The 18,505-nt window shown below is 38.3% G+C and overlaps 2 protein-coding genes across 5 annotated transcripts in view; both read right to left on the bottom strand.

Annotated features, from left to right (window-relative positions):
* LOC121519628 (cAMP-specific 3',5'-cyclic phosphodiesterase 4B-like) overlaps nt 1-2,296 on the bottom strand; it is a 92,263-nt gene extending 89,967 nt beyond the window's left edge. The window contains exons 1-2 of one of the 4 annotated variants that reach the window (XM_041802413.1): nt 2,156-2,296; nt 1,598-1,877 (exon numbers count right to left, since the gene is read on the bottom strand). The gene's annotated coding sequence lies outside the window, so the exon portion shown is untranslated. The other 3 variants (XM_041802415.1, XM_041802414.1, XM_041802412.1) reach the window with 3 other exon arrangements.
* Nucleotides 2,297-9,199: 6,903 nt separating this feature from the next.
* LOC121520457 (leptin receptor gene-related protein) lies at nt 9,200-17,197 on the bottom strand. Its single transcript, XM_041803917.1, has 4 exons — nt 17,088-17,197; nt 16,652-16,727; nt 11,513-11,699; nt 9,200-11,292 (listed from the first exon to the last, which is right to left on the bottom strand). The coding sequence occupies exons 1-4, from the start codon at nt 17,101-17,103 to the stop codon at nt 11,176-11,178; spliced, it is 396 nt and encodes a 131-aa protein (XP_041659851.1). The 5' UTR covers nt 17,104-17,197; the 3' UTR covers nt 9,200-11,175.
* Nucleotides 17,198-18,505: the final 1,308 nt, after the last annotated feature.

Here is an 18,505-nt window from a genome sequence, read left to right as displayed (position 1 = left end):
CTTCAGGCATTTTTGTAAATCTTTCAAGTACTAATCTATACAAACACAATTGCAGCCTTTTATGCAGTTATGTAATCGCACAGTCTGACACCACAAGTGTGATTAGATCAACTGTGCAGCACTAGCAGAAAGAATGATGCACAAGTGACAGATGAGCATACCGAGTCAGCTATATGGTGCTCTAATTACTTTTCCCCCTTTTAATCAATGCAGCATGTAGTTTGACACAACCACATTGTCATTAAAAGAGGATCGAAGAACATACTGCCTAAAAACACAACGGAGCAGTTTCGTTACATGCATGGAGATCTTTGAGGTCCATCACTATTATGGTTTTACACCGGTTTCATCATCAGCCCTGCCTGCTGACCTGCTGTGAATTCTTATTGAATATTTCCTGCTGTGTTCTCACATCAATTCATCCAGACTTCCAGTGTAAATTTGATAAGGGGCAGGCAGGAAAAGGTTTGGGTGAATGTTCTGGCTGTTAGTGTAACACATGCAGCTCATCCAGAAAAATTCAGGGGACATTCAGGAGTTTTCATTTGCACATATGGCCCTATTCACATGCACAAACTGAGCCATCCCTTCCTTGACTAACAGGTAAATATTCCTGCTGTGAGGGACAAGTGTAAACAAGAAACCCAAGGGCACCCATATACTAAGGCCACAGTCTTCGATGCACTGATCATGGGATCAATTCCCGTTCTCTGCAAATGTTTGGTGCATATCTTCCCTCACTCCCTCTTTCCATGTTTCTTGGCTGTCTGTTTTTTATTTAACCTTTATTTAACCAGCATTTTATTCCCGTTTAGATACAAAAATCTCTTTTACACGGGAGTCCTGGCCAAGACAGTTACCCTCTAATTATGTGAGCATGAAATCAAAGTTGGAGCCATGTCTGCTGTTGGTGATATTTTACTTGGTCTGGAAAAATGTGGTATCAGTGCATCCCACCATCCCATAATGTTGGGCATTTTACCTTTTTAAAAGGTAGTAGTTTTTTGGCACTTTGAAAATGAGGGACATAACACTTCCATTTATGTGTATTTCCTCACAAAATACATAACACTGTGATAAATTTAAAATGTCTTGTTGTGAATGTACAGTGACAAACGATGTGCGTCTAATTAAGTTTAAAAGGTCAAGTACAATCACCAGTGTGGATATGATGAACACAAAACTAATACAATCATTGCCAGTTGTCCCTACATGTCAGTTTATGGAGAAGGTCACTATTGAGTCTCTGAACTAAAGTGGAATACAGAAGACTGTTGATTTTTTCCTGTAGAGTGAAACAAACAGCCCAACAGAATACATTTATCCTCTGGAAATGTTTGACCTTATTTAACTTAGACTTTGTTGCTAAATGGACGCTGATTGATTGCGCAATTGCGTAGAAAATGGTTTATAGACCCAACCAGCATTCTTCTCCATCACTGAGCTAATGATTTTTACACAAGCCGTCCACTTTGGCTCCACAAATATTTTCCCTTTCCACCAAGCACCTCTTAATTAACCCAAACTGCCTCTTTATAAATTTACACCATTGACTCTGTGAGTGATAGAAAAACAAAAACGTGGGAATAGCTCTTACCTTGTTCGACCTCGCCGTCACGCTCCAGGAAAGAGCCCCAAACGTTTGTGTAGGCTGTAGTATCCAGGGCAGCACATCATTTGCTCAGAAATGTGTTTCAAAGTGGACACACACCAACAAAACTGAACAAGCCGACTGTGAAAAAGGAAGAGGGATGCCCACAGAGAGATGAAGAGCACAGCCTACATTCAGACAAGAAGCCTTCGTGAGAAGAAAGAGCTTTACTGCAACTCTGGGTATCTGTCTGTCGATGTTTCCTCGAAGTAAAGCTTCTGTGCGGCTGAAAAAAACAAGAACCCGACTGTTTGGGCATCGTTAAACGTTATATTTCACAAACGTGAACAAATCCTTTGAGACTAAACTTCACATAGAGACGTTACAAGAATTGAAAACTTCGAAGTATTTAACGCGGTTTAAAGGCAGCAAGTTAACTTCACTACACCGTGTGATTACGACAAGGCTGATCAAAGTGGTACAGAAATGTAATTACCTTATAATATTAGCTAGAAACGTGGAAAAAGTCAGTTCTCTGACAGTAAATTCTGTCAACTGTCTTACCGTTATTGTGACCGTTCCTTCTCGCGCTGTATCCTCCCCTCATTCTCTGCCGCGACAAGCACGCGCCCCTTTTATCAGGGTCCATTTATCCCATTCGCGCTTGTTCCCCTTTTCGACCTCGCGAGCGCATCGATTGGCTTTGGGACCGGTAACGCAAATCCTGCCGTTTACCAATGGGTGCTCCCTTTTCTGGCTTCCCGCCCCTTCCCTCCGTATTCCTCTTCCCCGCATCTATTTGATTTTTAGCGGATGTCGGTCTCACCGTTAAATGAAGTAAAGCCCCTGGCTGTCTGCACTGACTACATGAATTTAGATTTTTTTTTCATTTGCGGTTAAAAAAAACCCGCAGTTGTGAATTGTTAATATAAAATAACCTTAAGAAATGTTCTGAATCCAAGTTTAATTCTTCGCCAGAATAATATTATTTCAAAAGTCTGCCATCTCCCTGTAAAAACACGCTCAGGATTCAGCATTCAGTGCTGTAGCTAAAATTATGTATCAGGACCAGGACTTGTTACTCCTTATGCATTAACAACAATGTCAACGAATGGTACAAAAGAAACAAGTAAAGAAAAGGTGACACATTGCTGATATCAACATCAATTTAGATTTTTTCACTCATAAACCAAAAGACCTATGCATGATTTTCTTATCTTTGTTAAAACTACTTCATAATTGTTAAGCACGGCTTTGGTCAAGATGTGCAAATCTAATTTGGCAGCCTCAGAGCAGACCGCCCTTCCCCCCCTTGGAGTCCACCAAACAAATGTTACAACTCTGGACATTACAGAGCTTGCTTGATGTAAAGTCCTTTAGGAGGCCTATCTTAATATATTACACTACCAAAGGGCATTATGATACAAAAGATCATGTTGAAAATTTAAAACAACCAATTTCATAGCCTTGTTTGTTAAACAATACCGTTTGAAAAGTCAGCCAGCCTAGCTTATGTTAGCTTATAATTACTGTCCTAGTTAGAAATTTATTTGATTTAATCTTTAACCAGATGAAGACCCATTGGGGCCCACTGGGGTCATAATAAATATTACATAATCAAGAAAAATGTGTTCCTTTTGTACATCATGTAAACAATATTCGTTTTGAGCCACTCCAAAGCTAAACAAGTCTGGCTGCAGCCCATACACCTCTGACGGCCACTCTCACAGACCGTTCATCTGAGACAATATCTCAGAACAGAAGTGCTGCAATTTGCATGTTTTATGTTTTATTTTATTTTTTTATTGAACTTAATTCATAAACAAGGTCTTGCAGCTACATTCAGGAAATTACCACATCTCAGTTTAACACAATGAATAAAAAAATTAGAGAAAAAGGTCAGAGGTCTAATTTGGGAGGAAATGATGTAGAACCATTTCAGAAATTACGTGGTCAGTGGCTCGCTTTAGCTCTGTTAGCTCTGGCTAAAACAAACATAGCAAGGCTAGCCATGTAATTAATGTTACTACAAAAGCCAATATAGCAAAGCTAGCTAATGAAGCAATGTAGAGAACGTATATAGCTTCTGAGCGTAGCTATGTTAGCTATGTGAGCTATGTAGCTTCGTTACATAAGTAGCTTGCGCAGCTAACTGAGCTAGGTGAGTTACTTTTGCTGTGTTAAAATGTTTTCTTGGAGGACAACCTTTTTTCCTGATTTTTTTCCTTACTCTAATTTATTGAATATTTTGTAATCGGGTTTTGCAGGTCAGGTTTTTAACTTTTGTAGCCTAACATTACCTTAACGTAAGTGTTACCCTATTCTATTTTGAAACTTCTAGCAAGTACTGCCATTCTGAAATAGACTGTGGCTGTGTCTGAAATCACTTCCTATTCACTATATAGTGAATAGTTGTTATGCATTATATAGAGCACCCATTCTATCCCACAGTGCTTTTTGAAAAGTAGTGAACAGCCGATGGTCACTAGCCCAGGAATAATTACCATCATGCATCGCGGACGCGGCTCTCAAACATTACAGACAAATGAGAGGAGCTCAGGAACACATATAAAAACTTTTTTAATATACTTTTTTGTTTCATGGTTTTAACCAAAGTATGTAATCTGTAAGAAAATGTTAACGATTCAAAATGAAGTAACTTTTTCCCCCATGAGGATTACAAGACATAAGAACATTGTCTTTATGCAAAAGTAAGTCATAATACACACAAAAACGTTTATTTAGCCACTTAAGACACAAACTTTATCTGTATTCATTTTAAAATTTTCTGTGAAAATACCTTACATTTTGTATCAGTTTTCAATGAAATTCTACGTTAATGTCAAGCCCCAACTGTTGTCATCAAAATCTAGGAGCCATTGTTGCTAAACGTTTTAATTTTGAGACGGTGATGACGTCATTGCCCGCGGCCGGAGGAGTGTCTGAAACCGTATTGTGTATTTACAGTGAGTGCACTATATAGTCCACGATGTGCAGCTCACTATATAGTGGATAGGGAGTAGGGAATGAGTGAGTGGTTTCGGACACAGCCATTGTCTCAGATGAACGGTCTGTGGGAGTGCGCTATCAGAAATGTACAGTCTGCAGCCCTCTCAAGTTAACAAGCAAGCGGCTGATAAGATAAATAGATCAGTATTAGAAATTATTGGAGGCTATAAAACAACACTGACCTAGCTAGCATTGCTCAACATCTGTTAATGTTTAGCCACTCCGTTCCTCTACATCACATTAGCTAGAAAGTTTTCAGGAATTTAAGCCTTTTGTGGGCCTATTTAATGTGACATCACCCAAGAATGAGCTAATTGAGCAACTTCGTAGCTAACAGGCAAGCAGGTGACATTGTTTGTAGGCAACTGCTTCAAAATTGGCCATCATCAGGATGATAGTAGAATTTAATATGAGGCATGTTTAAGAAGTGAAACACTAATAGCCTAGCTTATATTGAATATTGTATTAAATATGTAGCCACTTTGTAGCCCACATTAAGTATGCAGTAGCTAATTTATGCATTTTGTATGATTTTATAACAGTATCACAAAGTAATAGAAGCTTTGAGTCACTTCTGAGCTAAAAAGCAATTGTTTAAATGTGTATGTTAGCTGTTGTAGGTTAATAGGCTAGCAGATGGCTATAGACCCCATTTCAGGAAGTATTGACTGTTTTTTTGACTGAGAAGAGCTTTTGTTTCCTCAAACTATTTCATATGCATCACTTTAACAGGATTTCAGTTACATATAAAGTTAAATTAAGCTGGACTTGCTGTAATTCATTTGGTTTTGTAATTCTTAGGTCTTTCTTTTTTCAGTAGCCTATTTTTAAAATTCTATGATGATATCAATGAATATGTTTTACTGTTGCATGAGTGTACTGTGGTATTGCTGTATCAAAGCACCGTGAAGTCCAGAGGAAATTTACCATCACATTAATGTCTGCCTTTTTTGTTTCATATTAAGATAGAGTATGTAATATTTAGTCTAGCATCATTTTTACTAGAACAAACTTGGTAAAAATGAAACATTATATTTATAAGTATGCCTATCTGAGTATAAGAAATGGTTTTATTTGTATTGACGGAGAATACGATGGTGTGTTTTGAGATTTAGAGGTAATGAGTATTTCCAATCTTCACTTCTCCTTTAAATTATCTTGGTTGTGTTTAACTGATGAAGATTTGCCTCTGGCATCTGCTCAAATCAACAAAGCTTCACATTTCTATAGAAAATGCTGTTCTCTCAGAAGAACTGGACAATGCATGGAACAAAGTTTCGTGTTGCTTGAATCCCCCTTGATTGATCACATATCAGCTAATAAGTAATAGTACGCAGGAACCTCCCATGCCTAAAAATTAAGCCAATGCAGAGGGTTAAAAAAGAAACTGTATGGGGTGTGCAGATGGTCCAGTGGTTTAAGGCGTGCCCACGTATGTGGGCAGCCCAGGTTTGAATTCGGTCTGTGGCCCTTCGCGGCATGTCTCTCCCCGCTCTCTTCCCTGTTTTTAAATCTATCCACCATCCTCCTCTATCAAATAAAGACACAAAATGACCAAAACTAAATCTTAAAAAAAAAAAAAAAAAATTGTAGTGTTTTGAGTGTCCACTAGAGACTGGCTGCAGAAGCATCGCAAGTCACATACAACCCATGTTAAAATGCATATTTTTTTACAGCTAAAATGCAATGTTTACAGCCTGGTTAACAAGATGATTCCAGTTAGAATATTGTTTGTCTTTATGGGCACATACACTATGGGGGCTGAAATTTTTACTTGCCTGTCTTGGTTTCAAGAAGAATACAAGATATGTTTGACATGGGGAATGCCAGTGCTGTCTAGCTGTTTGTAAGGAGGCTTAAGCTCCATCTCCTTGTCTGTCACTAGGCTAGGTTGAGGCAGCATTGGAAATTTAGTTGTGCCACACACTGACCTCTAAAGATGGCTTTAGTAATGGGTGACTTCAGATTTCTTCCAGTACTTTGCAGTCTAACGCTGAATTAAAATTCCTTATCTGATGATCTATCAGGGGTGAACTAATCCCTCAAATGCATTTTTATGGTGGGCAACAGAGATTTTTAACCAGTATTATTGTGCTAAATCATAGTGAGTAATGGACTATTTATACATTTACCGAGCAACAAAATAATATGAAGTTGCTATATTCAGCTTTTGTAGCTATATATCAATTAAAACAGCTGCTTGGTAAAACTATTTTAGTAGCGAGCAGTAAGATGTTCAATTCAGAGAAAAAGGACTATCACTTTAGCACAGACTTTCATGCATATTAGAGCTAATACCATGGCATGTTAAAATTCCCATCCCATTTGTCATAGCTATCTTTCTGCCTGTGACGATTATGGGCCCCTGACAATCTTGTGTTTTAGTGTTGTTATATAGTTTTCTTGAGTTTGGTGTTGTATTGCATAACGTCTCATGACTTTTGTATGACCACGCCATTGCCTTAATATGTGTACTGTTTCATTATTGCATTATTTAGTTGTCTTTCATGTTGTGCTGTGTCCAGCTGGGATGTACTGCACTGAGAAGCAAAGGCAGTCTGCTGTATTGCAGTATCACACACTATACTGTGTGTAGCATTGTGTAGTTTTCAAGGCCATACTCAACAGCCTTTTTAAATAATTCTGATGCCTTTGCTGTTGCCAGGCAACAGCTGTCCTGCAATAGAGATGAATGGATGTCCCTGAGCTCTTCGTCTTTCTTCATTTTCATCTTTACCTTCTCTTTTCCTTCTCAATTTTTCAATAAATGGAGTATGACTTTATGACTGTCTCTTAGTAGACTCTCGAGCATTCAACTGTTCAGTTGTGGTTTTGGGGACATTGCGCAGTTTCTGGTGTACATGAAATTCATGCGAGCTTTAGGGCAGGTAATGTTTCATTCATTAAAATCTAATTAATAGAGCAGAATTAGGCCTTTCTTTATGAAATATGTAGTTAACAGTAGCCAAATTTGGATTCATAGCCACCTTAACATCCATCTCTGTTTCTGATGCTGACTTTATTGCACATATTGGAAAAGAAGTGTGAACCAGAACACCAGTAGGTAATATGTCACTCCTTTTGGTCACTCTCTTTACCACGATTGTGTCCCATTATCAGGATAATGCCTGCTGGCATCAAACCTTTCAGCACCATCTCTCCACTTCTTACCTGCCTTGATTTATCATTCAACAACATGTGTAGTCTTAGTTCTATTCTGTTTTCTTTAAGTTACAGAATTTTTAACTCATTGCATCATAGTGCGTAGCATTAGTTAAGTCAAAATACAGCATGATCAGGTCGCTAAAATATTTTAGAAATAAATAACAGAATTATTCCTTAACATTAATGTGTCTGATCTGTGCCTGTTAGTGCCCTTCGTTGTATTTAGTACAACCCCAATTCCAAAAAAGTTGGGGCACTTTGTAAAATGCATATAAAACAGAATGCAATGATTTTCAAATCTCATAAATCCATATTTTATTCACAGTAGAACATAAACAACATATCAGAAACTGAGACATTTTACCATTTCATGAAATATTAGCTCATTTTAAATTAGCATATAATAAGGTTAGTTGGCAACAGGTCAGTAATTTTACTGGCTATAAAAGGAGCATTTTAGAGAGGCAGAGTCTCCCAGAAGTAAAGAAGGGCAGAGGTTCACCAATCTGCTGAAACTGTCCAAAAATTGTGGAACATTTTCAGAAAAATGTTCCTTGAGGTAAAATTGCAAAGACTTTGAATATCCCACCATCTAGATCACATAATATAATCAAACGATTAATAAATAGTGCTCTTCTCTGATCAAAGCTCATTTAAAATGGACTGAGGTGAAATGGAAAACGGTTCTGTGGTCAGATGAACCAAAATTTGAAAATGTTTTCGGAAACCATGGACACTCACTACAGAGGAGAGGGACCATCCAGCTTTTTTTTCAGTGCACAGTTCAAGAGCCTGCATCTCTTATGGTATGTGATTGCATTAGTGTCTATGGTGTAGGCAGCTTACACATTTGGAAAGGTACTGGAGGTTTTAGAGCAACATAGCTCCCATCCAGACAACATCTCTTTTAGGGAAGAGGCATTTACAGACTGTTGTTAAAAGAACGGGGAATGCTACACAATGGTAAACATGGCTCTGCCCCTACTTTTTCTTTTTTTTTTTCTTGAAATGGTATGTCTCCATTCCAACCACTGATGCGTTGTGTATGTATGACTGTGACTAAAATGTGGGTTTATGAGATTTGCAAATCATTGCACTCTTTTTTTTATTAACACAACCAATGTTAGCATGCACATAACTAGCCAGTCACAGGACTCTTTGCACTGGGTTCAACACAAATTGCAAACTAGCATCAACAGGCTCCTTTGTGAATGTTCATGCTGCTCACTGCCACTTAAATTGGACACAACCATGCATGTTTATGCCATAAACACATGACAGATTTGACATGTGTTTATGACACAAATGCTTTTCACTCTGCAGCTCTAAAAAATGTGAGCCTTTATATGCTGTAATTTCCACTTAAGAAATGTAATCAATGGAGGCAGGATGCAGAAATGTTTATCATGAAAATAATACATTAACAGAGCCAGTTTCTTATAATTGCAGAGGGAATGAAGTCAATTTAAACATGCAATACAGGGAGGCAACTCTGGCATGTTTATTAACACAGGTGAACAGAGAATGAAATTTAACCATTCAAGTTGTGCATGACAGATTTCTATCACGCCCTGTTGAATCCTGACTAGATAATACTTATTTTTATCATCCTTTAGTTGTGCAGCTTGATCACATCTAACAGTGCTGTCTTTCTGTTTTCATATAAATGTTTGTGAGGCTGGAAAGACCAAAACAGACAGGTGCAAAGGCACTTTCACTGACAATCACAGACAGCTGGTAAAAAACACAGAGCTGCTTTGCATACTGCTAGATAAATATTGTAAAACATGTAAATTATTCAGCTGCTTTTCACACCTGAACCCCAGGGAGTAAGGCCTTTAGGGTCATAGCATTTCCAGGTGAGACAGAGACATACCATAGTTTACACTGCATTTTCCAAGGGTTAGGGTGGGGGCTGCTGTAATGTTAAGACAATGTGCAGGCGTCGGTTTGCCTGCATCATCCATTACTACTGCAGAGATGTGAAATCAAGTTTCCTGTCCAGTTCTCTCACATTATCAGCAATAACACAGACACAGTCTCTACTTTTGTTTAAACAGAGACTTTTAATCAATGTTGGGAAACAAAATGCAGTCAGGAGGGTATAAAATAAAGTTTTAGATTTCATTAGTGTGGGTCCTGGAGTCATAACAGAAAGACAAACTTCCACTGAGCATGTCAATTTCGGTGCATACAGTATTAATAACTTTCCTTGTGGAGCAGTAAAAGTGAAAATTAGAAATTAGGAATGCTTGTGATGGTTTTCTTAAAACTGACAAAGTGTACACATTTCAGAGCCTCATTAAAAGTCAGTTGATGAATCTGAACATGGCTATACTAAAAAATGATTCACAAATGTAGATTTCATAGGCTCCTGTTGACGAAACATTACATAAAATGACTCGAAACAGAACCACACAGATTTCTCAATTTATCAAAACATACACTGTTGAATGACAGGCACTTCTGATGGAGTTTGCAGGTACAGCACTGCCCTGTAGGGCCTAACACATAAAAGCACTGTATTAACCATTTACATAAGTCAAAAGTAAGCCTTTTTGTCAGTTAAAGGATTGTGAAAATATTATGAGAGATAACAGACAATGCATAATAAAGGCGGCTTCTCCAATGGCTGCACTTGTGGTTGGGAATCATGCTGCTGCTAAGCATAAATCAAAACCCAGATTTCAAAGGCAAATATAATTCATTTCTACACTCTAAAATGATCTTTGGTGAGAATGTAAACTGTTGCACTAGCACAAAAAGCACTTTTTCTGAAAATAAACAAGCCATCTCCTTACAAATATATCTTTACCTGATTAGAAGTCCATTAGCTAGCTGTCAAAAAGCATGGATTAACATAACATAACCTGCTTTATACTTTACACAGCAAACAGTGATAATTATAAGTAAGCCATATCATCTATACAGGCACTCCCCCTTAGGCAAATGAGGAAAGATAATGCAGTAAGCATGGCAGTGTATGATACAAGAGAGTTACTCTTTCCGATCCCTTTGTGATATTTTATAACGAAAGCATATAGAAGTAGCAGGCAGCTGCTATGCGCGCTATTATTTGGGGATTGAAACAAAGGCGACACAAGCTAAAACAAGGTTAAGGTGGATAATAATGGGGTTATAGCATAAGAGGGGTATAGGCATCATTGTCTCCCTGGTCCCAGACATAAGGCACATTGATAGGGAACATAGTGTTGTTTCCAACCTTAATATCCCCTCATTTAAAAAAATGTCCTGATACATGCCAGGTACAATTGACATTTTGCAGCCTATAATGTACAGGAGCGTCCTCCTCAGCTTGAATACAGGACACATGTGCCCCTCAGTCTGCAGTCTATCCATTCGACTATCCACCTATCCTTCCTTCCATCTTTTCACTGTCTAAAGGCTCACTACCACTGCTCCCAGCTGAAGTCGTCCCCGCCTCCAAACACGACAAAAAAGCCGAAGATTGTGAGGAAGATGACAGCATTTCCTGTCATCACCAGACCGCAGGCACCCCACTGGATCTGTTGGAGAAAATATTCACACTGAGCTCTTTTTGTCCAAACAAATGCCTTGTGCTCCATTTGTATTGTTATAGTAGAAATAAATTATTCTAAAAACTGATATGGTTCAGAAAGCATAGGCTGACCTACACAACTGCAATAACTTTAAGGATTGTGGCTGCGTTTACTGTATGGAAATTCACTTTCAGAACAACAATGATATGCTTAATGAAAAACTCACAGTTGTTTTGTGGGCCAATACAATGGGAAGACCAAAAGCTGATACCACAATGCCAGTTGTTATGAAGTAGGCCAGCTCTCTGCATGCATTGCTGGAGGAGTCTGTGTCATCACTGAGGCGTCTGGCTATGAAGGTCGGGATGGGGCTTAATATGTAGAAAATCAGGACAAACAGCGGCCAGTACACCCTACAAAACAACACAATTATTGCATATGTAAATTAGGCTGCAGCTTGTTAGATACAAAACAGGTGCAAGATGAAAAAAAAATACACAAAAAAACATATAAATTGTAAAACATTTTAAAGTGATACACCATTAATTTTATGAAAGAAGCAACTCTTTGTTTCTACAGTGACTTCTCAGGCCCTGGACAGTCTGGACAGTGCCCCATGTGCCACTCTTACCAACTCTATCCACTGTCCTTCTCTCTAAATGAAAGCATAAAAAGCACAAAAATATGTTTTTAAAAAATGAAACCAAAGGATTCTCCACAGGTTGCACTGTTAATGTTATCTGAAGCAAGACGTGTGCAGAGTGGAGCTGGCTGGTGGATCTGCTGAACTGAAGGACACATTTAACCTACTGATAAAACACCAAAGATCACTTTGGTAAACACAGTCCACAGATTCTTGTGTTGGCCTTATGTGAAGAAGTTGCACCCCTTTCCTTAACTTAAACATTCCATTGCATCTTATTTCTAAATAATTTATTCTCCCAAGACAGCTTTTATGCAGTTGCTGACTTAAAACACTTTTTTCTCTTAAAAGTATTTATTCAGGCATTAGCGCCTTTTAAAAGTATTGTTTCAGCACCAGTATATAAAAAACCCAAATGATATCCAACCTTAAATGGCTTTTAGCAGACACCAACGTTTATGGAAACCTCAATGACTGAACTGTAAGTTTTCATTATGTTTGTTTTCTCCTTTTTGGCTTTACTCTGCTAATCTGCTTCAGAACACTGAAAGGAGCTGCATTTGCAAACAGAGCTGTCACTCATGACATTACATAAACTTATTTTTGCATCAAATAACTAAAACAAAATACCCCCTAAAATTATTTGACCTGTATTTTAACTAGTTTGACCCATGTCTCAACTCTCAGCTCCAAAGAGGCAGAACCTGTGATCTATAATGCAGTCAGTGAGTGTGAGATGCTCTAAATATTCAGGCTACACTCTTGGGCCTGGCACATACTGAAAGATTTTAAAAATCTAAACCGATTATCAAAATGTGAGAGACTCCACACATTACATCAAATAATGACAAATTTAACAGATATGCAGAATGTGGTGTGCAAGAGATGAACAACACAGCACATCACACACGAACAGATTCAGTCACCATTGACCACAGTGACACAGAACTTGAGAGCTCACACGGTCAGAGGCAAATTTAGACTAAACAAGCTCAATGTGGCTACCTGCTACATCAACTGCAGTCCGTCTCCTCTCCTTGTCAGTTCAGTTGTGATATGTTTTACAGGACATATTGTATGCACTTGTGTTGTTGCCCCACATCAACAAGTCAGTCCCCCATTTCTTTTAGGTTGTTTGCAATCATATGAATGTCCCAAATATCCGTTGAGGGTCAGGCAGTGGGGGCAGCCATTAGGACAGAATGGTAACAGAGGAAAGCTTGTACTTAATAGCTCTAAATGGACCTGTACATTGCACTTATTATCAGAAAATTTCTACATGTGTCGAGTATGTCCCCTACACTTTATAGAAAAAGGGATTTTACCACAGATTAACTGATTAACCTGGCATGGAAGGGATCAATATCACAAATGTCTTGTAGACTTGCTTGTGGTTCTTGAAGACATTTCAACCCTCCTCCAAAAGGACTCTTCAGTTCTGATCTGAAACGCGAAACGTCTTTGAGAACCACGTCCAAGCATGTCCTTTTGATGAAGAACTGGATAACCATGACCTGGATGAATGACGACCTACAGTGACAACAGTAGAGGTGTCCTACTGAGATAAGAGATTAGCTAAGCCCCTTTAACATATAAAGGAACCCTCATTTGTCACAAACATGCTTTTAATTAAAACAGTGAAGACTATTAACCAAATAGACCTTGCAGGGTAAGCTACCGTGATACGATGAGCTGTTAACAAACAAGGCTGTGCTATGAAATGGCTCTTTAATATTAGCTGTGGTAGGTAGCTCCTGTTTGAGTGACAGCTTCCCTTCCTCCATCCTTAGTTGTTATTTAATCTACATTGAAGAGTTATTTGGGAGCCAAACAGCCAGCACTACTGAGCTGTGCCAAATGATCTGGATCTCTAAAAAGAGATGGATTTCCCATCAAACTAAGTGGGGTAGAGTTTTAGACAGCAACTAAGGAAACACGGGTAAGAACAGAGTTTAATGAGCTAAACTATGGTAAAACTAGACTGAACCAAACTGGACGGCTTTGTGGAAACAGACCATGCATACACGAGTGTTGTATGACATGCGTCCAGGCTTTAAACAGAGGCTCTGTTTAAGTCCTACCTACTTCCACGATTTTTACAAATTTTGTAATTTTTTTTCAAATTGCCTGAATATTTCACTACGTTCGGCACACAAAAGTAGCTTAATAATTAGTACTGCTTTTATTTTCACACCTTGAATGCCTGGTTCAGTTATTAACAGATCAAAACATGGCCTTTTGGCAGAATTGTTCTCGTAAAAATAACTCCTTGCCCCGCAAGGGATGTTCTCTGCTGCTGCATTACGTCATCTGCAAATAACCTATATCCATCTAACTTTATAGCGTATGTTTACTATCACCATCATGGCTGTGTTTGTTGCACTTCCTTCTCGAGTCAACTTACTTTCTGACCAGCTATTATTCTGCCCCACATAACAATCCACGGGAGCCAAATTCACAGTGCTGATAAAAGCTGTGATATTGACACCCCTGTGATGTTTCACCTTCACCATGTATGTCACAGAGACATAGAGGGGAATGATGTTTTCTCCTGTCTGTGTCATCCTCAGAGGCAGAACCAGGTGAAAACAGGACCAGCAAAGCCAGCAGAGGAGATAGGGTATGTGGAGATCCCGCTGTGCCGTGCTCTCTCACCATCACGTAATGCCAAAATACAATGAATTGACAGATTTAGACCAGGGATATCATGCTATTTTGGTCTCAGTATGAATTGCTCAAGGTATAAAGACAGTGTAGCTATGTTACTGGATTGTCAGGGAAATGTACTGTGAAAAAACCCAGAGTGTGTTCTCAGCTGTTCTTGGTGTTACCCCCACACAACAGGATTTCTGGACAAAAATATTAAACACGTCCAATATTTAAGATTTGAAATCAGAGCAACGCAGATCATCTTCTGAGCAGAATTGGAAGAGTAAAATGACTCTTCACACGCCTCATGCCACAGGAATTTTGGGCAAAATAATCTTCAGAACCATCATATAATCAGGATTTTGCTGACTTTGGTCTGAACAGGGGAATCAGGCTCAAAATCTACCTGATGAGCTGTTGCTCTGTTCATCGCAAATTTGAGTTTGTGGTCTGGAGACACAACTCATCTGAGATGAGACATCACAGATCTTTTCAAAGGTGCAATTAGGTGTCATGGAAACACAGGATTCAGCATTTCATAATTCAAATATGCTAGGAACTAAATGTTCACGTCTTTATTGCACTGATTATGTTTTTTGTCCCCACTTTAGAGCTGCTGTGAGTAGCATTCATTTTGTGTCAAGGATTTTAATTAGTGTCAGTCCTTGCTTTGGAAAATGTTTTTATAATGTGCTGGAACTAAATTCATCTGACATCGACTCTGCAGCAGTTGTAAGGCATTAAAAAACAATACAGGAATTGTCAGTTAGTACTGCGCAAATTGGTAATAATATGCAGTTGCGACTGTACTGGACAATACTATCATTTGCAATTGTGATTACAATAATCAGGGGTGTCCAAACGTATTCCACTGAGGACCACATACTGAAATATATAAGAATGGCGGGGCTGCTTTCATATACTGAACCTTGAAGGTATTAAAGTTAGTAAAATCAATCTAGTATAGGTTAAGACTAGTGAGACAAGACTCTTAGTGACTGTGAGTCCTCACACGGCTAGTTAGAGGTTGACAAGGCAAATAGCCAATCGTTTCAAGGACTTTGGGGAGACCAATCAGATTTCCGGGACCTGGCTGGCCCTGGCTACGGCTCACTATGCACCTGGAATGCTATTGGTGCTGCCATTTTCTGCAGTGATCAATTAGGGCGTTTTAAATTGAGATATTGTTATTTCTGTGGTTGCCAATATGTTTTTACCATTTACAGTGTTGTCTTAGTCACAAATTATAAAAACACACAAAAAAATTATTGTCAAAATGTTTGTTTACAGAATTAGCATGGCAGCACTGCCTTGTGCTGAAATGAAGCAGTACAATACAGTCAAGCAAGAGCTTTATTTTGTAATGTGGGCCATATTTCACTAAATTTTTTAAATTTGCTTTGGGCCAATCAAAATGGATTGAGGGCTGCATTTGGCCCCCAGGTCATAGTTTGGACACCATCGTTATATATAAATGCATCATGAATCTACATGCTTGGTTAGCAAGGAAAATGTACAGAATAATGATATTTTAGAAGTGTGTATTTCTCAACTCAAAACATACAAATAATAAGCTGCATAAACAAAATGCAAGACCTGAAGCTTTTACAGTACTCCTTTCATAATGACTTATTATTTCCCCAAAAGGTAAAAGTTTTCCCCTTCAATTAAAAAATGTTAATTGTACAAAGTGCACTTTCTGCAGGATTTTTTTGTAAACCTTTCAAGTACTACATAATACAAAATTTATTGCAGCCTTTTATGCAATTATGTAATCACACAGCTTGACATTGAGATAACATTTGCAATTGGATTAACTGTGCAGCACCATTATCAGTTTTGATGCAGGAGGCCTTTTTGCTTTTGTATTCCCAAATAACCCCTCCTTTAACGTACATTAGTAGTGAAAATTGCAACTGCAATACAAATTGCTGGTTCTGTTTTTGTTACTCTTTTGCTGTTCATACCAACCAGATTAACCATATTTCCTGGAAAGGACTTTTAGGTAATCCCCTTGAGTCGCAAAAATGCACGGGTTTATAGTTACTATCATTTAATTATACAAATACTTACCCGTACTGTTCCAGTGCACAGCCCAGCAGAAGAAATGTAAGTCCTATGGCACCACTGAAGGACAGCGCAACCAGTGCTGAAATATCCATATACATTACATTACATTCAAATAAATCCTTTTGTCAAAACATAAAAAAAAATCAGAAACAATACGCTAGACTTCTTCCGTCAACACAATGTAAAATTGGTATACAGACGATGTAAAAATGTATAATTAAAAGAAGAAAACGTTAAAAATTAAGTTTAACGCTGGTATCATTTAAAACAAGTCTTTAAACTGATAGACAGCACTGCACTTCTAAATGTCGACAAAGGTTTCCACCAATGCTGAATCGAAAGCTAACAAACTTTTGAAGCATTGACGCTAAAAATGAAAGTTTATATAACTTGACAAACATGTAACTGCCAACTAAAGCATATTAGTATTCAAAAATACCTTTAATACCGGCCATTGCGATAACTCTGTTACACTTTTTCCACTTTGGATGTGTCTTCTTTGTGTATTGTTTATGTGCTCAGACTTCTTGGTAGACGAACTTCCTGCTTCCTCCATCAAGTTTTCTCTGACGTCACCAGGCCGTCTTAAAGGTACAGTGCCTCAGCATGCCCTGCCCGTAGTTTGAACCTATGTATACTGCACATGCAAACACATCTCACCCCCACCTGGCACAGCCGATTTTCCACAATTAAAGCCATCATTATCATGATTGTCATTGTCATCATCAGTCACTGTTTGTTTGAATATTAAATACATGAATAACTGTACAAATTTCGCCCACAGTTCCCCTTGTGACAAGCACGAGGCCCTGCGGTGCTGCTACCCTGGATTAAGTGATGCAATGTGTAAAGAGGATATTGTAATGCAATTCGGATTTCATTCTGTAAAAATTAGTCAACATTCATACCTGTTTTGATACCACAGCAACAAAACTAAAAGTCCTGGGCACTCAATGTGGGAAATAAAGTCTGACTTTTGATGATATTCTGTGTAGTTTTGACAGTGTGCTTGTTGTTAAATAGAAGTAGGTTACACAAACAACTGAAGATCTTTAAAAGGTTTAATACTTTTCAGTCACTGAAATTACCGAGAGTGTGTCTCTTTAAAACCAGTGGTTGTTAATATAGAAACTCTTCATCTGATGTAGTCTTCATTAAAAGTGGGCATACTCTATGGAAAGTAAAAGATGAGTGGGTATATGTTGTATACTGGCATATCCTTCATCATGCAGCAAGATAATGACCCAAAACACACTGCCAAAATGATCTATCTATCTATCTATCTATCTATCTGTCTGTCTGTCTGTCTGTCTGTGTTTAAACTTTGAAAGATTGCATGCTGATGTATTATGAAAGCGTTCTCTCAGGAGCCCTGTGGAAATGTGCCAGTAAATTTGTAAATGTGCCCCCTTTCTAATAAAGGCCAGTCTGACATCAGAGAGAAAACAGGTGCACCAGGGCCCTTTTATAATGTGCATTCAGGCTTATTGTCACATTGGGACTCTTGAACACAACAGAATCATTGTTCATGTTTGCAGCACCTGTTCCATTTTAAAATGCTGAAAATATTCTGACATTTCCAACCATTTCAGTCATATCCTGAACATATAACAATCTTCCTTATTTTATATCAATGCCTAGAGTTTATGGGGCTTTATTAGAGAGACAGGATGATGACTAGACCCAGAAACTATAAAGAGAGAAAAAAGGAAAGGCACTTAAGGCTGGAATTAAACCCTGGTCTCCTTCTTCACTGTATCAGGCAAACTCTTATCATAGTAAAATACTGGCAAAAAATTTGTAAGAAGGGTTTTGCATGCATTTTTGAGGGACACATTCTTTTCAATCATATTGGTC

The sequence above is a fragment of the Cheilinus undulatus genome, linkage group 13 (genome assembly GCF_018320785.1).
Source record: "Cheilinus undulatus linkage group 13, ASM1832078v1, whole genome shotgun sequence".
Classification (NCBI taxonomy): Eukaryota; Metazoa; Chordata; class Actinopteri; order Labriformes; family Labridae; genus Cheilinus; species Cheilinus undulatus.
Note: the sequence above shows the minus strand (reverse complement) of the source record. Positions and strands in the feature narration are given on the sequence as shown.

Excerpts from the sequence above, each read along its gene's own strand:
- LOC121520457 (XM_041803917.1), bottom strand. Across the intron at positions 11,700-16,651 it reads TGTGCACTGGAACAGTACGG|GGTGTACTGGCCGCTGTTTG; the intron begins GTAAGTATTTGT and ends GTTGTTTTGTAG. Across the intron at positions 11,293-11,512 it reads TATTGGCCCACAAAACAACT|ATCCAGTGGGGTGCCTGCGG; the intron begins GTGAGTTTTTCA and ends TTTCTCCAACAG.